Source organism: Salminus brasiliensis, chromosome 7, assembly GCF_030463535.1.
Source record: "Salminus brasiliensis chromosome 7, fSalBra1.hap2, whole genome shotgun sequence".
NCBI lineage: Eukaryota > Metazoa > Chordata > Actinopteri > Characiformes > Bryconidae > Salminus > Salminus brasiliensis.
The window spans coordinates 33,384,473-33,402,895 of record NC_132884.1 but is presented as its reverse complement, the minus strand read 5'-3'; the positions used below and the strand labels follow the sequence as shown (position 1 = coordinate 33,402,895).

Below are 18,423 nucleotides of genomic sequence, written 5' to 3'. Positions count from 1 at the left end.
TCTGTGTAGCATTCAAAAATGGTTCTGCTATTGCTATGAGTCTAGAACATATTCCAGTACTATATCTCAGCCCTTTTAGATTGCTTAGACTGTAGAGAAGAAGCATTTAACCATGCCACGAGCCATTTATACACTCAAGTGGTTCTTTACGTGTTCAGGGTTCTACATAGGTCCCTTTTGGCATAGTGTTTTGTACAGTGTCCTACAGTCACCATATCCTGCTCCTCACTCAACACACAACTCTGTGAAGCTGACTTCAACTTTGTCTTGAGCTTCATCGAATAATTGTTGTTCCTTTAATGGCCAGAAGAGGGCAACCAATACAAGGAAAATCCCCATCCAGAGGATCCTAACAGACAGACATAAAACACAAATTCTGATGGTGACCATACTGTTTTCAGTTTAAATTCCAAGGCATCCGAGCAGACCACGCAGGTTGGTACGAAAGTATACCCTCTCTCTTTTCTCCACGTAATTAACACAATCTCTCGCTGTCCTTCAGGTGATCCAGCAGGCCTTGCACAGGCAGCCAAGCACAGCGGCGCAGTATCTGCAGCAGATGTACGCCGCCCAGCAGCAGCATCTGATGCTGCAGACGGCAGCCCTGCAGCAGCAGCACCTCAGCACAGCGCAGCTACAGAGCCTGGCAGCTGTGCAGCAGGTGGGTAAACTTAAAGGCTACTGAGTGGGTGGTGTACTGTCATTAGTTTGAAGCTTACTTGAATCTAGTGGCCTTACTGACTGTTGCTCAGTGACAAGGGTGTGGTAGCATAACACTAGAAAAAACACCACATATACCTGTAATACCACATAACTGCCCCACTGTTCTCACTTCCATCTCTTTCTCTTTTACTTACTCACTCCCAGGCCAGTATAGCTGCTGGTAGACAGAACTCTACCCAGAATGGGACCTCATCCACCCAGAGTGGATCATCACAGACTACAGTAAGTGTACACTTACCAGCATGTCCAGCATATGCCTGTATAGTTTAAGATAAAGAGTAGTGATGGGCATGGTAATATTAATATACTGTTTATGTACTGGGCATCCATATTCCTAATCCTGTTTGTTTACTTGAAGGAGCATTATGCAAGAGTTTGTGTTTTTGCTCCTGGGTACCCATTACAGTGGGAGTGTAATTCAGTAAATACCTGCAAATATAAATATCTAAGCTCCCCCTTATTAACAGCTGTAAACTTGCATTTTGCATAGTGCATTAGTAGAAGTGTTCCAGGCCTGGAGTGGCAATGACAGAGACACTGTTCTCCCTGCTGTAGTCAGTGGAGCATTAAAATATAATATAAATCAAAATATAATATAAAATATGCCCTCAGAACTAACAATCCAACATCAGCCAACCTCACTGATGACTAAATACTCATAACAGTGTTCCTTCTCTCTCTCTCTCTCTCTGTCTCTCTCTCTCTCTCTCTATCTCTCAGATTAATCTAACCACATCTCCTGCCACTGCTCAGTTAATAAGTCGTGCCCAGAGTGTAAATTCCACCCCTTCTGGGATCTCACAGCAAGCAGTGCTGCTAGGCAGTGCCTCAAGTCCCACCCTCACCGCCAGTCAAGCACAGATGTACCTGCGTGCCCAGATGGTGAGCTTTAACACCCACAAAAATGTATGCATAAACGACTCCCGAGTCCCTGACTATCTTGGTTCTGTTACTGTTCTCATATATTTATATATTGGGGGGGAGGGGGGTTTCATGTAGGCCTAAGTTGAATTAAGGCTGGTTGTGCTAAATGAGTGAAGGTGTATTAATGTACATTAACATACTGTAGCTGCATGGTTTAAGAGGTATTTCCACTCTCACACATATACACTAACATAATCCTACAACTTAGCCCCCCCCCTCCGCCATGGCATCCTAACAACAGTGGATACCTGTGTGTTCCCATTGTCCTCTTTAAATAAAAATATTAATAAAATATGGCCACCCCTAGCGTTTGGATCAGACGTTTTTAAGATGATCATCATCAGCACACATACAACCAGGTGTGTCAAAACTGCAAAGAAAATGGTGGAAATAATGAAATCTTACAGATCTTGGTAATGTGTGTATTTCCAGGCTCAGCAAAGTAACCTGGTGCATGTAGCTCGGAGTCTAGGCCGAGCTGTTCCTCTGTCCCCCCAGCTCATTCTCGCTCCTACAGCTACTGTTACTGCTCTCCAGTCAGACAACAATAACAACAATACAAACAGCAGTGCACAGTCTGCCTCTGCACAGGTACATACACACACATCCACTTGCTCATCTGTATGTTCCACACACCAAAAAGCAAACACATTCATTTCCATATATGAACCATGCAGCAAATAAATCATGGAAATTTGAAATATTACAAATTTCCCTAGGTGCAGAATCTTGCCCTGCGCAGCCAGCAGGGGGCATCATCATCCTCTCAGTCCACAGGCCTGCAGGCCTTGAGCCTGAAGCAGACTCCAGTCTCCATCCAACCCACTCCACTCATCAAAACCCCCAGCCACATTGCCACCTGCTCTGGAAGCACCAGCGGGAAGGGTGTGATCCTTGGAGCCTCTGGAGATGCAGGAAAGAAGCAGGAGAGTGGAGGAGAGACAGAGGCCAAGGCAGTGAATATGAGCCGCAGTGTCACTTCCTCTCATCCCCTCATTGCACCAGGTAAGAGCCAAACAAATGGAACAGGTACCAAAACATGGCGAAGTGATATGATCAATAGGGCCTGACCGGTATGAGTTTGCCACCAGTGGTTTCAGTTGTTGGTCACAAATGGTTAGATATGATTCTCAAATTTCACAAATGGCAGAAATGATTTCGGCCTAAATACTTTATATACTTTATATAGTTACAGTGACACGTTTCAATCATTTTAAACAGTTAATATTGATAATATCAATCTAAATGATCAGATATAAGTGTCAGTTCTCAACTGTCAAATTTCTCAACTCAAAAAACAGCAGATTCATCAAATACAAAGCAACTCACAATGTCCAATTGGTTGATGTAGCAAAGTGGCCCTGGCCAGGCAAGCCCTTCTAGACTCTTAACGCTACAATCACCTACCTGTGTAACACACACTCTCTGGCCTCGTGCTACGGCATTTACATGCCATGTGTAAATGTCTTAGCTTCAGAACAACACTATGTGGTACATGTGAGGTATTGGGAGACACCTCTTAATCTAGCCATGTTTCTCTGAATTCCAGTGTGGTACTGTAATAGGATGCCACCATTGCAAAAATTCTGGTGAAATTTAGATACTCCAGACTTTCACAATCTAATATATGAGTGGTATTAGTAAAAGGTTAGGAACCATAGCAACTTTACATAGACCATGTAAATCTACAGAGCGGGGTCTCAGAGTGCTGAGGCGCATAGGGCGTAAAAGTCTCAAACACTGCTGACTCAATAACTGCAGAGTTCTAGACTTGTTGGTAGAGCTGTAAAGGGTGGACCAACTCCATGTAAATGCCTACGGATTTAGAAAGGGGTGTAAAATAAATCCTGTAGGTGTAATGTGTAGGTGTCCCAATACTTTTGTCCATATATTGTTGCTCCCAAAGGCTAAGTGCTGAAGCTTGCTACGAGTCTCTACTGCTACTGATGCATCAATGTTAGAACAAGGAACGTATTATTTATTGGCCTGCTTTCACGTCTTCCCCACAGCACGTTACAAAAGTAAAAATAAGTGATGCCTGTTAGCTTAGCCGTCTGTGTAAAGGCTTTATTAGCGAAGGTCTTGCCAATCAGCATCATCCTGACGGTTAAACCACCAGCTGGTCGTTTTACCACCAACTGAAAGCAGTCCTTAAGAACTCACGAACTTACAAACAGAAAAGCTCTAGATCTTTCTTGCAAATGATGGTCTGCCAGTTGATCATTTGTCTACATCTGTTCAGTCATGTTGCAGAGCCTGCGGGCATCCTGCAAAAGCCTGCTAATCATCCACACTGCGTGGCACATGCTTCCTCTTATTTGCCCATCACACCTTTTTCTCCGTCAGTCAGATAAACAGACCACTCATCACTCCAGGCCACAAGCCAGCGCCTCCTGAAACACAAGCCCTTGCTTAGACGTATCAAAGACTTGGTTCGCTTTGTTAGGCCGCTTTTATTGTTGGGGTCGTGTTGAGGCTTGCGGCAGCCATTAGTGAGGAGTTCAGGGAGGAGAGGGTCTTCTTACATGAAAACACTTCACGCATTTAGAAACTCAGACATATGCATGCATTCATGCCCTTTCTTTCAGCAAGTGTGTAGTTGAAGCTGCTGGGTGTATGCTAAGAGACCAGTGACAGGAAAGATTGTGCTTGTTTTGCCAGTGCATGTGTGAATGTGTTTCCTTTTTACTACAGTATAATGAGGGCAGTCTCAGAAGAGTGGAAGCATCAGCAGAGGTGCACTGAGCTTTGGGTGCAGGTGTAGTTGCTATGGCAGAAAGGCTCCAGAGGGCAGCTGTTTTTCTGTATATTAGGGGCATGGCTGGTGTTCACTGAGCAAGAACCTAAAGGTGACAAAGAACGCATTTATTGAGTATTCAGAGTTGTTGTTAAAATAGTTTAATAGTTTAATAGTTTAAATAGTAAGTGTGTGAAATGATACACTCTGCTTTTATTGGCTGGTTCGCGGGATAGTTTCAACACTGGAACAAAAACACTGTAATTACTTTTGAATTTTACTTAGCGCTGCAACAAACTACTGTTTTGAATAACCTGTAGACTATTGAAATTAATAATTATTATTTGGATTATTAATCAACCAATTATCAAATTCTCTCATGTAGCTATCAGCTTTTTAAAAAAAAAAAAAAAAAAGCTCTCAGTCAGAAATTATTTTGTGTTACTGCTACATTTGTATTAGTGACTTATTTTGACATGAGTTTGCAGAGAGTGATTGCCTCTCTCTCACCCTCACTAACCTGAAGATTTCTCCTTTTTACACTTACCACTCAATCCACTCTCTCCATTGATGAGACAGACAGCTGCTGCTTCCAGATTGGAAGCTTCCAGATTGAGAGAATTGTTACTGTAAAAACTAATAACGGCAGTAAAACTGTATTCCACACTGTTATCTGAGTCAGAATCAGAATCTCTTATTGCATGTCACACACACCAAGAATTTTACTTGGTGAGAGCAACACAAGCATGACATTTAACAAGCACACAGACGCTTAACAAGTAATACACTAAGAAAGAAAAGTTAAACTTTAGCGATTAATCCGCGGTTCACGTGCATCCAGTTAACCATTCCTAGTTAGCACGAGAAACACACGTGATGACATCAACAACTAATTGACTATTAAAATTGCCAACTCATTTGGTTGCCAGTTTTTTGTTGACTGACTAGTCAATTAGTTGTTGCACCCCTAGTCTTATTGCTGTCCTCTCCTTGTGTCCTCTCAGAACGATGTTTGAAGCTTTGATTATAGATGGGTTCGTTTTTCACCTTGCCTCCACTCGCTTCCCCGGGTTTGGCAGTAAAACAAAATAATTAAGCCTGTACTTTTTCTTTTGATATGTGTTCAGAAAAATGAAGAGCTGGTAAAAGCGAGCATGAGCTTCTTTGCCTTGCGTGGATCTCTGTTCCCTCCACTGGCTTTCACGTAGTTGTGTGCGGAGTATGAGCCCCACTTCTGTGGATGCTGGCTATCACATTTTACCATTTGATAGCTTTGACTAGAGCTTTTTGCTAGTGGCTTCAAGTGAGTCAAGGCTCTTATGTAACAGTTTTGGGGTTCTGCAGTTGGCCCAGATGTAGCCCTGCTTTGTTTATGCCAGATGTTGTTTTGAAGGAGGAGACAACAGTGTTTGGGTTTCATGGTTTGTCACTTCCATGTTCCAAACTCTCATCATTAAACTGTGCCAAGAAAAATGCAGTTGGACATTCTGGGGCACCTTTAATCTGTCATCAAACAAATGACTTGACTAATTTTACAGTATAACTACATACAGTGGTCTGTGGGTTAAAGACAGCACCTAAACACACTGTTTTACTGTCAGAGGGCGAGAGTTTGACTAGAAAAGGAAGACGCAGTTAGTCTGGGTCTGTCTTATCTAGGGATGCCAGGGCCGTAATGGGGCATGTGAGTGATCCTTTGCAGAATTGCTTCGCATTGTCTTTTTCTTTGAGGACAGTGGTAATGGTGGTTGACATAAGTAGCCCATAACATAAAATAATGTTAGTGTGCTGTGGCATAGCTGAAAAGCCAAGCCGGAAAGTCTGGGGTTTTCCAGGGCTGAGTTCCGCAGTCCAGAGGGATTAATTCATCAGCTCCTTTTCTCTGAGCATGAGTAAGTGCGAGAAAGAAAGAGAGGGAGAGGGAGAGTGCGAGCAGTGGTAGAGGATGGTCGACTGAGTCATCTGAATCCACTATCCCACGCCATGGAGAGGAGGGAGAAAAATACATTCTTGCTCACTACTTTACTGTTTGCCGTTACGAGGCGCAGTGTGACCCGCAGCTCTGCTACTTATTTCCGGCCCTCTGTAAACTGGAGACCTCTCCCTCTCTGTCTCTTTTCTCTTTCTTGCTTCAACCCACCCACATAAGCCAGAGCAGGGTGTGAGCCTGTGTGTGTGAATGCTAGTGGGCCTGGAGTCGTGCTGAGTCAACTACATAGTTTAACACAATTTCCAGCAAGTCGAGCAGTCTCACACCTATTAACAGCACCAGTACAGGTCCAGTTTCCATTGCAGTTTTCCTGGATACAGTGATTATATCCCAAACAGATAATCAGATTCCAACATAAGCAGATTCACTTTATGGAAGGGAAAAGAATAGAATAGCATAGTAGGCCAATAAAAAGGGTGGTCATTTATGGGTTGTTCCAGTAACATCTCACTCATACATGCAGTACATACTTCCTCAATAAAGTCATATATAAGACTGTGAAATTAACCACGGTTACTCAAATTATCTCTGTACTGTAACAACGGAAACTCCTAGGGCACTAGCCTTGGGCGGGATGCCTGCATTACCTGCATAGTGATGGCTGAATATTGAGTACACTGTCTTTAATGGACCCTTTTACTGACTCCAGACGACTCATAAAAGCTATACAGCGACCATGCACTTCATTAAAACCACCTCCTTGTTTCTGCACTCATCCATTAAACTACTTTCCACATAGGAGGGCTTTGTATATCCATCTTGCCCATCTGTTCCTCTGCATACTTTGTTAGACTCCTTTCACCCTGTTCTTCAATGGTCAGGAGCCCAGGACTGACCACCACAGAGCGAGTATTATTTGGGTGGTGGGTCGTTCTCAGCACTGCAGTGGCACTGACATGGTGGGGTGTGTTGGTGTGTAGTGTGTGTTGAGCTAGTTTGAGTGGATCAGACACAGCAGTGGCCCATGACTGAACCCATGCCTAACCCCAGGGGTATAAAGCTCCTCAGCATTAAGCTGTGGAGCAGTGGAACTGTGTTCTCTGTAATGCTGGTGCTCCACCTGATAATTTTGGGATAAGTTGGGGAGTTGGAGAGATGGTGATGAACCAACATCTTGACCTCAGTAACACTCTTTTATTTAATGGTTCAGTGTTCTAAAAATATGTTTCACATTTTTTTAAATGCAACAAGGGCTACTAAATGGTGCAGCCAACTAAGGCCTTAACATTGGGAGGTTGCAAGTTCAATTGCAGGTTCGATCCCCGGTGATGCCTCAGCCATCCGTGGCCATCCGTAGTCCCAGAGAGCACAATTGGCCACGGTCTGTCTGTCTGTCTTCCGATCATTTGCCGTTTTACTAGCCAATTTACTAGCAGTGTTTGCCTCCAGCAATTCAATGATGTTGGGTTTGCAGCAGTTAGAAAAGATAAAGTGGCTGGCTTCATGTGATTTGGAGAAAGCACATGCTAGCCTTCTCCAAGACTAGTAGCATTGTGTGATATGGGGTGTCTTACTTACTGGGTGGGAGAAATTTTAACAAGGAACCCAATGTGGACTAAATAGATATGTCTCATGTATTTCCAGTACTTACTCCATCACATCCCAACTTTTCCTAATGGCTTTAGCAGATATTGTTTAAGTTTCACTTACTATATTGGTGTACTATATTAAACAAAAACCTCCAACATTATTTTTCACTGAAGCCAAACTGCTCATATCAACATCGTAAACATCTTAAACAGTGACAACCCTGAGTTTAAGGCTGCATATCAGATCAGTTTATTTGCATGGCCTTGTTTAATTCGGGCACAAATTGAATAAGGATAAAAGTAACCAAAATTTATATTTGTATATCCTGTCTGTGTTTTCTTGCCAGCGTACACCCAGATTCAACCCCAAGCCTTGATCAAGCAGCAGCCTCAACAGTTCGTCATTCAGTCCCAAGCTCCGCCAACTCCGCGAATACAGACCTTACTACAAACAGCCTCCATCCAGCCACATGCACAGGCCGCTTCACTGGCCATCCAGAGCTCCACTCAGAGCTCCTCTGGACCCATCCCCGTCCTGCCCAAACCTCCCAACATGCACAACCAGGGTACGACAGCTAGCCAACAGGCCACCATCTTCCACTCCACGGTGAGCCAGCACGGGGCCCAGTCTGGCCTGGGTCAGCCCAAAGCTCAGCCTGTGCAGCTAACAGCCATCAACCTGCAGATTCAGCCCGCACATAGTCAGGTACGTTACTGTACCACCAGCACTGACTGAGCAACCAGCAGCCAGGCAGCTACATATACTACACTCAGTCAAAAACAGAAAAGAATCAATTTTGGTTCCCAGCAGAATTTTCCATTTTCCATGACTGATTCTTTAAAGAAGCATTTTTGAAAAAAATAGATTTTAATGTTTTAAAAAACTCCACGTTTCATACTAATACAATTGGTTTCTAGAACTGTAGATCTGTGAGTAGAACCATGTAAGAACCCTGATTCCCAGGGTTGTACTCAGAAACCTTGAAACTGCTGGGAAATATGTGAAATAATAGGAAATTCTTTTTGACTTTTTCTTTTCTTCTTCTCTTCCCCCAACTTTCCATATCTCAGGCTTCCAGACTTGCTCAGGACAATAAGGATAAACCTACGTCTCTGGTAATGAGAGAGATCTGTCCGCCACTGGTCACACAGGTCCCCACGCCCACCCCATCCCAAGACACCAGTCCTTCAGAACCATCCAAAGCTGACACGGAGAATGCCACAAATCAAACGCAAGGTACTGTGGTCCAATACTTCTACACTCTACATGGTGTCAGGTGAACCTTGTTGCACCTGATATCAGGCTTGCTGTAAGGCAACACTGCCACACTACGTTGAGGGACACACTAAACGTAAAATGGAAACTTTCTCTATTGTCAGTCCTATTGATTTTCTTCTCAAAGTGGAACATGTGGTGATACAAAAGACCTTTTTTAGGGAAGAGGGTGTGCTTTCCTGGATTCAGCGTTTCGGCTAAATTCTCCAGCACGCACACAATGCTCAGACCTAAAATAAAATAGCCAATCAAAACATGCAGCTAATAAAGACGAATGAAGAATGTTCAACACTGGCATAATAGAGTCACAGGTACCCTGTTGAAGGGTTTATATTGTGGAAGTGTCCTCTTTTTATTTTTTTATTAAATAAAGTTTAAAGTAGAATATAAACATTGTTAAAGTTTCCAAACCTCCCCATTCCATACATTCTATACAGTTCATTCATGCGGTGGGCGGGGGGGGGAGAGAGAGAGAGAGAGAGAGAGAGACACAGAGAGAGACACAGAGAGAGAGAGAGAGAGAGAGAGAGAGAGAGAGAGAGAGAGAGGGGAGCCCCATCCAGGCGTCTTTGCTGAGCCGTGGCAGCCGTAGCGCTTGCTACCCTTTCTACGGGCTGTGTCCTCGTCATCTCACGTTATTGAGTTTGTTGATGCGCAGCTCATTTTCTTCCCACTTAGCCCACATCCCATTTCTGACACCAGTGTAGCACCTAAAACAGGGGTGTCAAACTTTAACCACTTCAATGGCCACATCTTGACAAAGCCAGGAGCGAAATAATGCGAAATAATAATAGAGATTCGAATTGGCAGCAAGCAGCAAAGATTGCCTCAATTGAGTTGATATGGGAATCAGACAGAGATCGATTCCCTGAACAGTGATTCATCAGGGTTGAATCAACATATGCTCAGCAAGGTCACCAAGAACAACAGGCTTCACATACACCATAACTGGCCCAAGTACATGTGTTGACCACGGCAAACAGCACCTGAAAAGACAATAAATACGCCCCGCACATTTACAGCAGAAACGTGCAGGTACAACACATGAACCCAACCATGAAAAAAAAAACATTAGCTGCTACCCAGAGTTCCCCACAGCCACAGTCTGAAGAACAACACTCTCAGCTAGTTTCGGATGTCACAATAGACATTTAGACAAATCTGTGGATTTAAGTCTGGGAAATAAAGAGACAGGGTTGTACTTTTTGGAAAAATGGTCTTATAAAATGAATTACAGCTATTTCTGGTCAATAAAACCACACTAATGCCATGCGTAAATGACAAGTTGTAAGCCATTGGTGTTTAATTCACTCCATTTTAATGCATTAAGCCATGAAGTGACCGCGTAAACTTCATAGCCAGGAATGCGACGAGACATTCAGTTCTGAATTTAGAATAAGCAGTGGAGGCACGGCCAGAGCAAAACATGTGTTTATCCTTTCAGAGAGTGAGCTGGTGATTCAGAGAATGTCGCAACCACAGCTGGAGGAGCAAAAAGTGTTTCTTCCGCCCACATGATGAAGTAGATTTGTTTGAATGTGCGTGCTCTTTTGGGAAGGAGGAGGTGGGTGAGGAAGGGGGCGGTAACAGTGATCAGGAGAGAGTGTTTTCCCATGAAAGAGGAGGCAGAAGAGAGGCAGTGACAGGGTAGCTCGCGAGTGTGCGCGAGTGTGCTGGGAATAGACTCATCTCAGGCTTTGTGCTGTAAATAGTATGGAATGAGACTACCGGCACAGTTTGAGACGGAATTTGAAAATGCTGCTAAGGAGAAGCTGGTTTTAGCCTACCTTGGTGAGCTTTGCCTTTTCTTATGTGATGTTAACAGGTGTTTTATTGTAGATGAGAGGATTTCTTTTCCTGAGAAGGGAGAGAGGGGGAGAGGGAGAGGGAGAAGGGGAAAGAGAGAGAGAGAGAGAGAGAGAGATACACCCACTTGTAATTGTTTTCCATTGGCTTGTAACTGATCATGCTAGGAGATAGACTAATAGGTTTAATATTAAGACAAATACATAAATAATACATTCTTTGAGATTGTATTCTGTCAAATATTAAGGCAGTTTCCAAAACACCATAAACTAAAAGTCATTAATTCAGTAAAATAATGATTTAAATAAAAGTAATATCTACCAAGAATCATTCTGAGTAAGAGTAAAAACACATCTGGCCAAAAATACTTGCATAACTCCAGTGGAACATCAATTTTACTACCAGGCATTTGAAGTTTATTTTAGGAGCTATTCTTCTCCTTTTGGGATTATTTTCATGTGACTTGGGAAAACACATGCTAACCTTCTCCAGCAATGGTAGCATCATGTGATAGGGGAGTCCAAGCTACTGGTGGAAATTAGAAATGACCAAATTAGGAATATATATTTTTTTAAGAAATGAATGTCTGTATACTTAGTCTGTAGTCCCAGTACTTATATTCCCATTATATCTCTTACTTTTTCTGGTTTATTGATATACTGTGCATATTATGCACATTATATCCATTATGTACATTATGTACATTAATGCACATTACTCCATTTCCATTTAAACAAAGTCCTAACCTCAGCAGATTCTCTTTAAGAATGTATTCAGCCATAATCTGAGGTGCTTTCCAAAAAAAACATCAAAACTTAAACTGGCAAAAATACTTAGCTATAGAATTCATTCATTCATTTTACAACCAGCATCTTAATATTTTTTTGGAGCTATTCTTCTCCTATTAGGATCATTTTAAGTCTAAAATAAAAAGCAGTCCTGAGCAGCAGGACAAGCAGAGTATTACTGACCAGAGCAGCCTCTGTGCCTCCAACCTCGTGCGCGTCCGCGAGCGTGTAGCGTGTGGTGTGGTTGTTATGGTGACGAGACCGCTGTGCTTCTCTCGCGCAGGCTCGTCGGAGACGGGGACGGCGAGCGCGGCGACCATGACGTCAGGAGCGGAGAGCGCGCGGCCGGGAAGCGAGGAGGGCAGGCCGCCGCAGGCCGTAGTAAAGCCGCACGTGCTCACGCACGTCATTGAGGGTTTCGTCATCCAGGAGGGAGCGGAACCGTTTCCGGTAAGGCGAAACACACAACAGGACCGGGGGCTGTTTACGTCTCTGTAGTGACGAGAGCGGGACGCAGAGCACTGGGTGTGTTATGGCGCCCTCTTGTGTCCACTTGGTATAAAGTCATCATCAACTTGTCCAGACAGTCCAGGGAATTCAGCTGCCTAGGCCCACTGCAAGCCCTTTAGTCATGTATATCAGTCTATATATTTGCAGGAAATTATATATAGTATATATTTGTGACCCTATTTTTAACTCTTAACTTTTAACTCTGCACAAAGAGAGACCAATTTAGGATGCTCTCTGTCTCTGTCTCAGGTCCTGGTTTTGTATTGAACTAGCTGGTGTCGGTGAGCTGCTGTCACTATGCAAGAGACTCTTTGCATGATGAGCTTTACACCACACCCCCAACCCGGACCTTGCAGTACTTCAAAATCTGCTTCAAAAATGACAAATTCTCTGAAGCGAAATGGGTGATTGTAAGTGCTGTGCACTGATGGGTAAATGAATGTGCTATTCTTGCAGGTGGAACGGCCTCCAGTTCAGAACGACAGCCTTAAGAAAGCAGAGCAGCAGTTGCCCTCTGACCCAGAGAAAACCCCGCTTAGCAATGCCCCCAACACCACCGACTCTGAGCCGGAGGAACCTGCACAGCAAGGTGGGAAGTGCTTTTGGGTAGAAAAGCTTGATGCATCTGAGATGTGACAGAAGTGTTGTGTGTACAGTCATGAATACTTCAAGAATTGTATATTTCGTATATTTCAGTCTGCATTTTCAACTAACATTTTGCCCGTTTATTCATCAGTTTGCATGTTCCAGGGATTTCAGTAGATAAGACTAAACATTAGCCATTCTCTACCTAAGCTTTACCCAGTAAACTGTGGGCTTATTAATTACTATTATTATTCAGTGACTACTAGGAATTATTGAATTGTAAGAACTGGAGTATGGGTCTACATAGGCGGTAGGGGTTCTCTTTACTGGCTTTTTGTAGTTGCCTGAATCAGATTTAAAACCGTAACATTTGGCATACAAAGCCAAAAATGCTCCAGCTCCTGCATTATGGCAATGGCCGTACCAAGAATCCTGCATGTCCGAACGGTTATTCATGGTCTTAAAATGCAGACAGAAGATCATCTTTTTGAAGAGCACTTAATACTAATTTTGCAGTTATTAACAGCTTGTGATCAGGGGCATTTCTAGGCCGCTTGTTTTACTGGGGCACACAGAACTTTAAGGGGCACCGCTGTACCCCTCTGCTAGCCTAAAATATTACTAGTTAAAATTATATAGTAATAATAAGAAGAAGAATCATAATCATAATAACAAGTATTATTGTTGTTATTATTAATGTTATGGTAATAACTACTTATTCTTATTCTTTTTATAATTATATTATATTACTACAATTGGCCTTTTACCACCTTTATTTCAGTGAAGGACACATGCCCCAGTCAACTAGGTCTAATGACGCTGCTTGTGAAGGATTTCAATGGCTTACTTTAATGTCTCTGACATTCAGGCCAAGTGTAGTGTGTATACTGTACCTAGCTGTGTCTAGATATATTTACACTGACTAGACAGTATCTAAGCTAGCGGGTCTCTTTGCACTCTAGTCTGTTCACATTAGCTAGGGTTAGTTTCTGTCTGCTGGTGAGCATCTGCTTAGTTCCATATATGTAAATGTTTAAGGCATAATGATCTACTCCCTTATTTCTTTTAATCAGGCCTGATTTTACTAGTCAGTGCAATATTATTTACCCCTGCTTTGTCCTGTTCTCCCCAGATTCAGGGGTCAGGGACGAGGAGGAGGTGGATGAGCCCAAGCTGACGTGCGAGTTGTGTGGATGGGTTGACTTTGCTTATAAGTTTAAAGGCTCCAAGCGCTTCTGCTCGATGGTGTGTGCAAAAAGGTAAAGCAATCGAGTGTTAAAGACTGCCCAGCATTGAAGGAAAGTTTCAGATAGAAATCTGTATGTTCTTTTATAAATCAAAGCTTTTGTTCTTACGTCCTTAACCAGGTACAATGTAGGGTGCTCAAAGCGGATTGGCCTCTTCCACCCTGACCGGAGCAAAACAGCCAATCGGTGGAAAAGAAGGTCACACAGTCGAGGTCGCAGAAGCACAGAGGCAAAAAAACAGGTAAAGAAAATTCCCACAGCAGCACTTCCTGGACCTGCATTTAGTTTTAGTGCAGCACATCATACAGTCATACGTTCCAGCTGTTGGAATTCATAGTGCTAAAACAGTAAAGATGTGTGCCTTTGTGCCATGTGTGTATGTTGCCCCTGCAGAAGTTGTCCGTGTCTCAGCAGTCTCAGGGAGAGTCTGTGTCCTCACCACTCCCATCCCAGCCCAGTCAGGGGGAGTCCAGCCCCTGCTCAGACATCTCCAGCTACGAGGAACCCCCATCCCCATTATCTGCTGCAAGCTCCGGCCCTATGGGACCGCCTCGAGGGGTCACCACCCCAGACCCGGAAGAGCTTCCTCTGCTCAGCCAGCACTTTTTGCCATGTGACCCCACCAAGTGGAACGTGCAGGAAGTGTTTGAGTTCATCCGCTCGCTGCCAGGTCAGTGGCCTGCGCAACCTAGCGTTGCTTTATTTGCAGATAGATGCTGGGTGCTCAGTCTGTCAGCACAGTTCACATCATATAAAGTCATATAAAGTCACACTTCTCAAAGTTCAAAAGCAACAGACATTTTACTGGTGTCATTCTTTAGAAAAAGCTGATTTACACAGTTTTCTCCCTACTTCAAATGTAGTCAATCAGCTACGAGCTACAAGACTAATGTAGCTAACAAGTAATGGAAGCATGTAAATAATGGTGTAACAGATTAGAGTTGATCGCAATCCATAAGAATCGCCCCCTCGGTTTGGCACATGTAAACCACATTTACATTTACATGTATGACATTTAGCAGACGCTCTTATCCAGAGCGACTTACAAAAGTGCGTCACTGATTACTCAAGAATAACCTCAGCTAGACTAAAAATTCAAAGATACCTTTAAGCTCAGACACTACTAAACACTAGTCAATAAGGAGATTGCAGATAGATGCAAGATTACCACAGATTAACTACTGTAGTCTACACTGTAGTCTACTGTTTTGCTGTAGTCTTTTACACCGCTTATAAAATCAAAACACAGACAATAAGGACATTTGTAGACTATATGTCAATACAGGTCAAACAGTAACCACATTTGTGTTTTGGCTTTTGTGAAATAACAAGCGGCATAAAAGAGTTTCGGCCCATCATGCAAGCTGCACCTAACCTCATGCATGGCTGAAGAACCTCTGTGTTGTATTTCGCTGTGCGTGCTGATAGATGTCGTCAGCCTGTCGGTTTTCTTTATTTTATTTTTTATTTTTTACCATGTCTGACTTTGCTACTAATTTACATGCTACTGTAAATTGTGTAAAATGAATGTGGCTTGTGGGGGAAGACTTTTAACACCACTAACCATGATGCACACAGAGAGTTCATCACTCAGACCATTATAGTGAGCATCAGAACTAGCTAAGACCACTAACACCACACAAAAGGCGACTGGTTCGTCTCTTAATATGACAATGTTAACACACCTCTGAATGGACATCAGAGACTGTCTGAACCATTAGTTTTGTGATCCGTTACACCTCTACACATAATACACCAATTTCTTTGTGTTGCATCGCTCAAAGAACCACCTTTTATGTCCGCCCTGTTTAACTGTATGGCAGTACTACAGGCTGAATTTAAAAATCTAAACACAGAACGCCACCATGGTATTCAAACTTAACCTTTAGTGTGAGAATGAGGTGTAACTCAAACATCTTTTAATGCGGAGTAATGATGAAAAAAATGAAGAGTTAATAAACAGTAATCAAAAATTCTAAGAATTACAGACAAGAGATTGTGCCCTCAGGCCTTAACAATTTGACCTCCTACAGTTTCTTTCAGTCTAAGAAGTCTAACCAATAGGAAAATCAAATCTTAGTAAAACACTGTTTAACTGAAGTTATTGAAGTAACTGCTGATATTATATATTATAAACTGTCAGTATCCACAGTGAAATCATATCAGTGTTTTTTAGTATTTAAACTAATATAATCATGCAGTTTCTGCATTTGGCTGTGTATAAACATCAGCTTTCGTGTTACATGGTAAAGCTCTGGTACAAATGTAAAGCAGTGAATTTTGAATGCAGAACATTGTCTTGGTTTATCAGCTATATTTGGAGTCTGCTGCTGTTGTATTTTTTTATTATTTTGCTGAACTACTCCTTTGACAAATGTCAGAAGTAGATTTCTTCATGTCTTATTCATGTCTCAAACACTCTGTTGCTTGTTGTCATTCCCTCGGCAGGCTGTCAGGAGATTGCAGATGAGTTCCGTTCTCAGGAGATTGATGGGCAGGCCATGCTGCTACTGAAGGAGGACCACCTAATGAGCGCCATGAATATCAAACTGGGTCCGGCCCTCAAGATCTTCGCTCGCATTAATATGCTCAAAGACTCCTAGCCTTTGCAGGCAGTGTGAGCGAGAAAAAGAGAGAGAGAACTAGATAGAGAAAGTGTGTGTGTGTGTGTGTGTGTGTGTGTGTGTGTGTGTGTATGTATGTAAGCATGAAAGCGTTCGTTTAAGGTCTTCTAAACCTGACCTTATGAATACAAATGCACTACAATGTTTTGAACAGCCCCTCCTGGCACAGGGTGTAGTTAGGCTGCAGTTCCAACCACAAGGTTGGAAAATAAAAATAAATAATGATTCTTAAAGACTTTTCTTATGAGAAATGGCACAAATAGTAATGTCCACCGACACGGTGGCTGTCTGTACCTTATAAAACACAAGTGAAATCAAAATAGGCCTTTAACTACGGTATATCTGCAAGTGAAGGGTCAAAGCCGAGATGGCTCACGGATGGGCCAAGTTTCAGATCCACCCCAAGCATGAAGACATCAGTTGAAACTGTTCTGATATTAGAAGACATTTTGTAATTTTATACTTTGGCCCAGGTTTCTTCTTTTCACAGTTTGCAATTGTATATTATTGTTTATTTCAGAAATTATTTTTTCTTTTTGTACATGCCTGATTCTTTTGTATAATTATGTTAAAGTAAATTATTCATATGAGTGTGTGTGTGTGTGTGTGTGTGTGTGTGTGTGTGTGTGTGTGTGTGTGAGAGAGAGAGAGAGAGAGAGAGAGTGTGTGTGTCTAAGCTAAGCCACAAAACTGGTGCTAAACTGTCAGGTGTGTGGGAGTCAGTAAATATCACGCAAGGCATTACACTGAGTTCAGTATAATAGTTTTACAATCTGAAGACCATCAGTTTGTTATCTCTCTTTTCAATGCAATGCCTTTGTTGGGTTTTACTTCTTATGAATCAATGTGTGTCAGTACATTGTACAGCTCAAACACACTCCCTCAGTGACATTGTGCAGTTTTGTTTGGCATTTGGAATGATGGAGAGTGCTTTTCTATATGTTCAGTGTATGTTGCTAGACAGGAATGTGATTACGTCTTGTGTTTTTGTTGAGTACACTTTGTGAAATGCCTGTATTTATGAAATGCATTCAATTTGTTATATAACATTTTTTAAAAGAGAAAAAAGACGTGCCTGTTTCACTTCAGAACTTCTGCACAATATTTCTGGATTTTAAGGTCTGCTGACCGCACATTCCACTGCTGTCCAATGAAAATTGTGTACACTGTACACTGTGTAAATCATTTTGGATGATTAGACCAATAGAAATGCTCTAAATTACTTGTAATAAACGTATTATTTTCAGTTTACATTGACTTCCAATCAAAGTTAAGAGCATTTTTGCCTTCTCCTGTAAAGTCATTATTTTGGAGATGCATGTTTTTCATTGGACAGCGACAATTTGCACTAGTATAACTTTGGGCTGTTATACAGTACTGTTCAAACATTTTAGACTGTGACCATTGGAATGAAAAATATCTGGTCTAGGGAGTAAGTGTTACTTTGCTCAATAAACCACTAACATTAGAATAAATACCAATGACATTCATATAGAAAGCAGTGGGTTTATGCACTGTGTTTATAACAGCATATGCAAAGCTCTCCTCATGGGATTCATATTATTTATAGTTATCAAACTATCAAACACCTGGTTTGGTAAAGTGATTGCTTTTCACAACAGGAGATCCAGAAGAAATCTGGAACCAAATTTCAGCTACTTTCTTCACAGTGAGAAGTTCTGTT

General features: G+C 42.3%; 1 protein-coding gene across 4 annotated transcripts in view; it reads left to right on the top strand.

The window, feature by feature from the left end:
- Positions 1-17,983, top strand: part of phc2b (polyhomeotic homolog 2b (Drosophila)) — a 39,879-nt gene extending 21,896 nt beyond the window's left edge. For all 4 annotated transcript variants that reach the window (XM_072684681.1, XM_072684680.1, XM_072684679.1 and 1 more), the window contains 13 exons: positions 503-661; positions 868-945; positions 1,444-1,605; positions 2,080-2,238; positions 2,367-2,652; positions 8,251-8,609; positions 8,975-9,140; positions 12,057-12,223; positions 12,740-12,872; positions 14,001-14,127; positions 14,236-14,356; positions 14,509-14,785; positions 16,564-17,983. In XM_072684681.1, the coding sequence (XP_072540782.1) occupies positions 503-661; positions 868-945; positions 1,444-1,605; positions 2,080-2,238; positions 2,367-2,652; positions 8,251-8,609; positions 8,975-9,140; positions 12,057-12,223; positions 12,740-12,872; positions 14,001-14,127; positions 14,236-14,356; positions 14,509-14,785; positions 16,564-16,718 (2,349 nt within the window). In that variant the 3' untranslated portion in view covers positions 16,719-17,983. The remainder of the gene's footprint in view (positions 1-502; positions 662-867; positions 946-1,443; positions 1,606-2,079; positions 2,239-2,366; positions 2,653-8,250; positions 8,610-8,974; positions 9,141-12,056; positions 12,224-12,739; positions 12,873-14,000; positions 14,128-14,235; positions 14,357-14,508; positions 14,786-16,563) is intronic.
- The last annotated feature ends 440 nt before the right edge of the window (positions 17,984-18,423 follow it).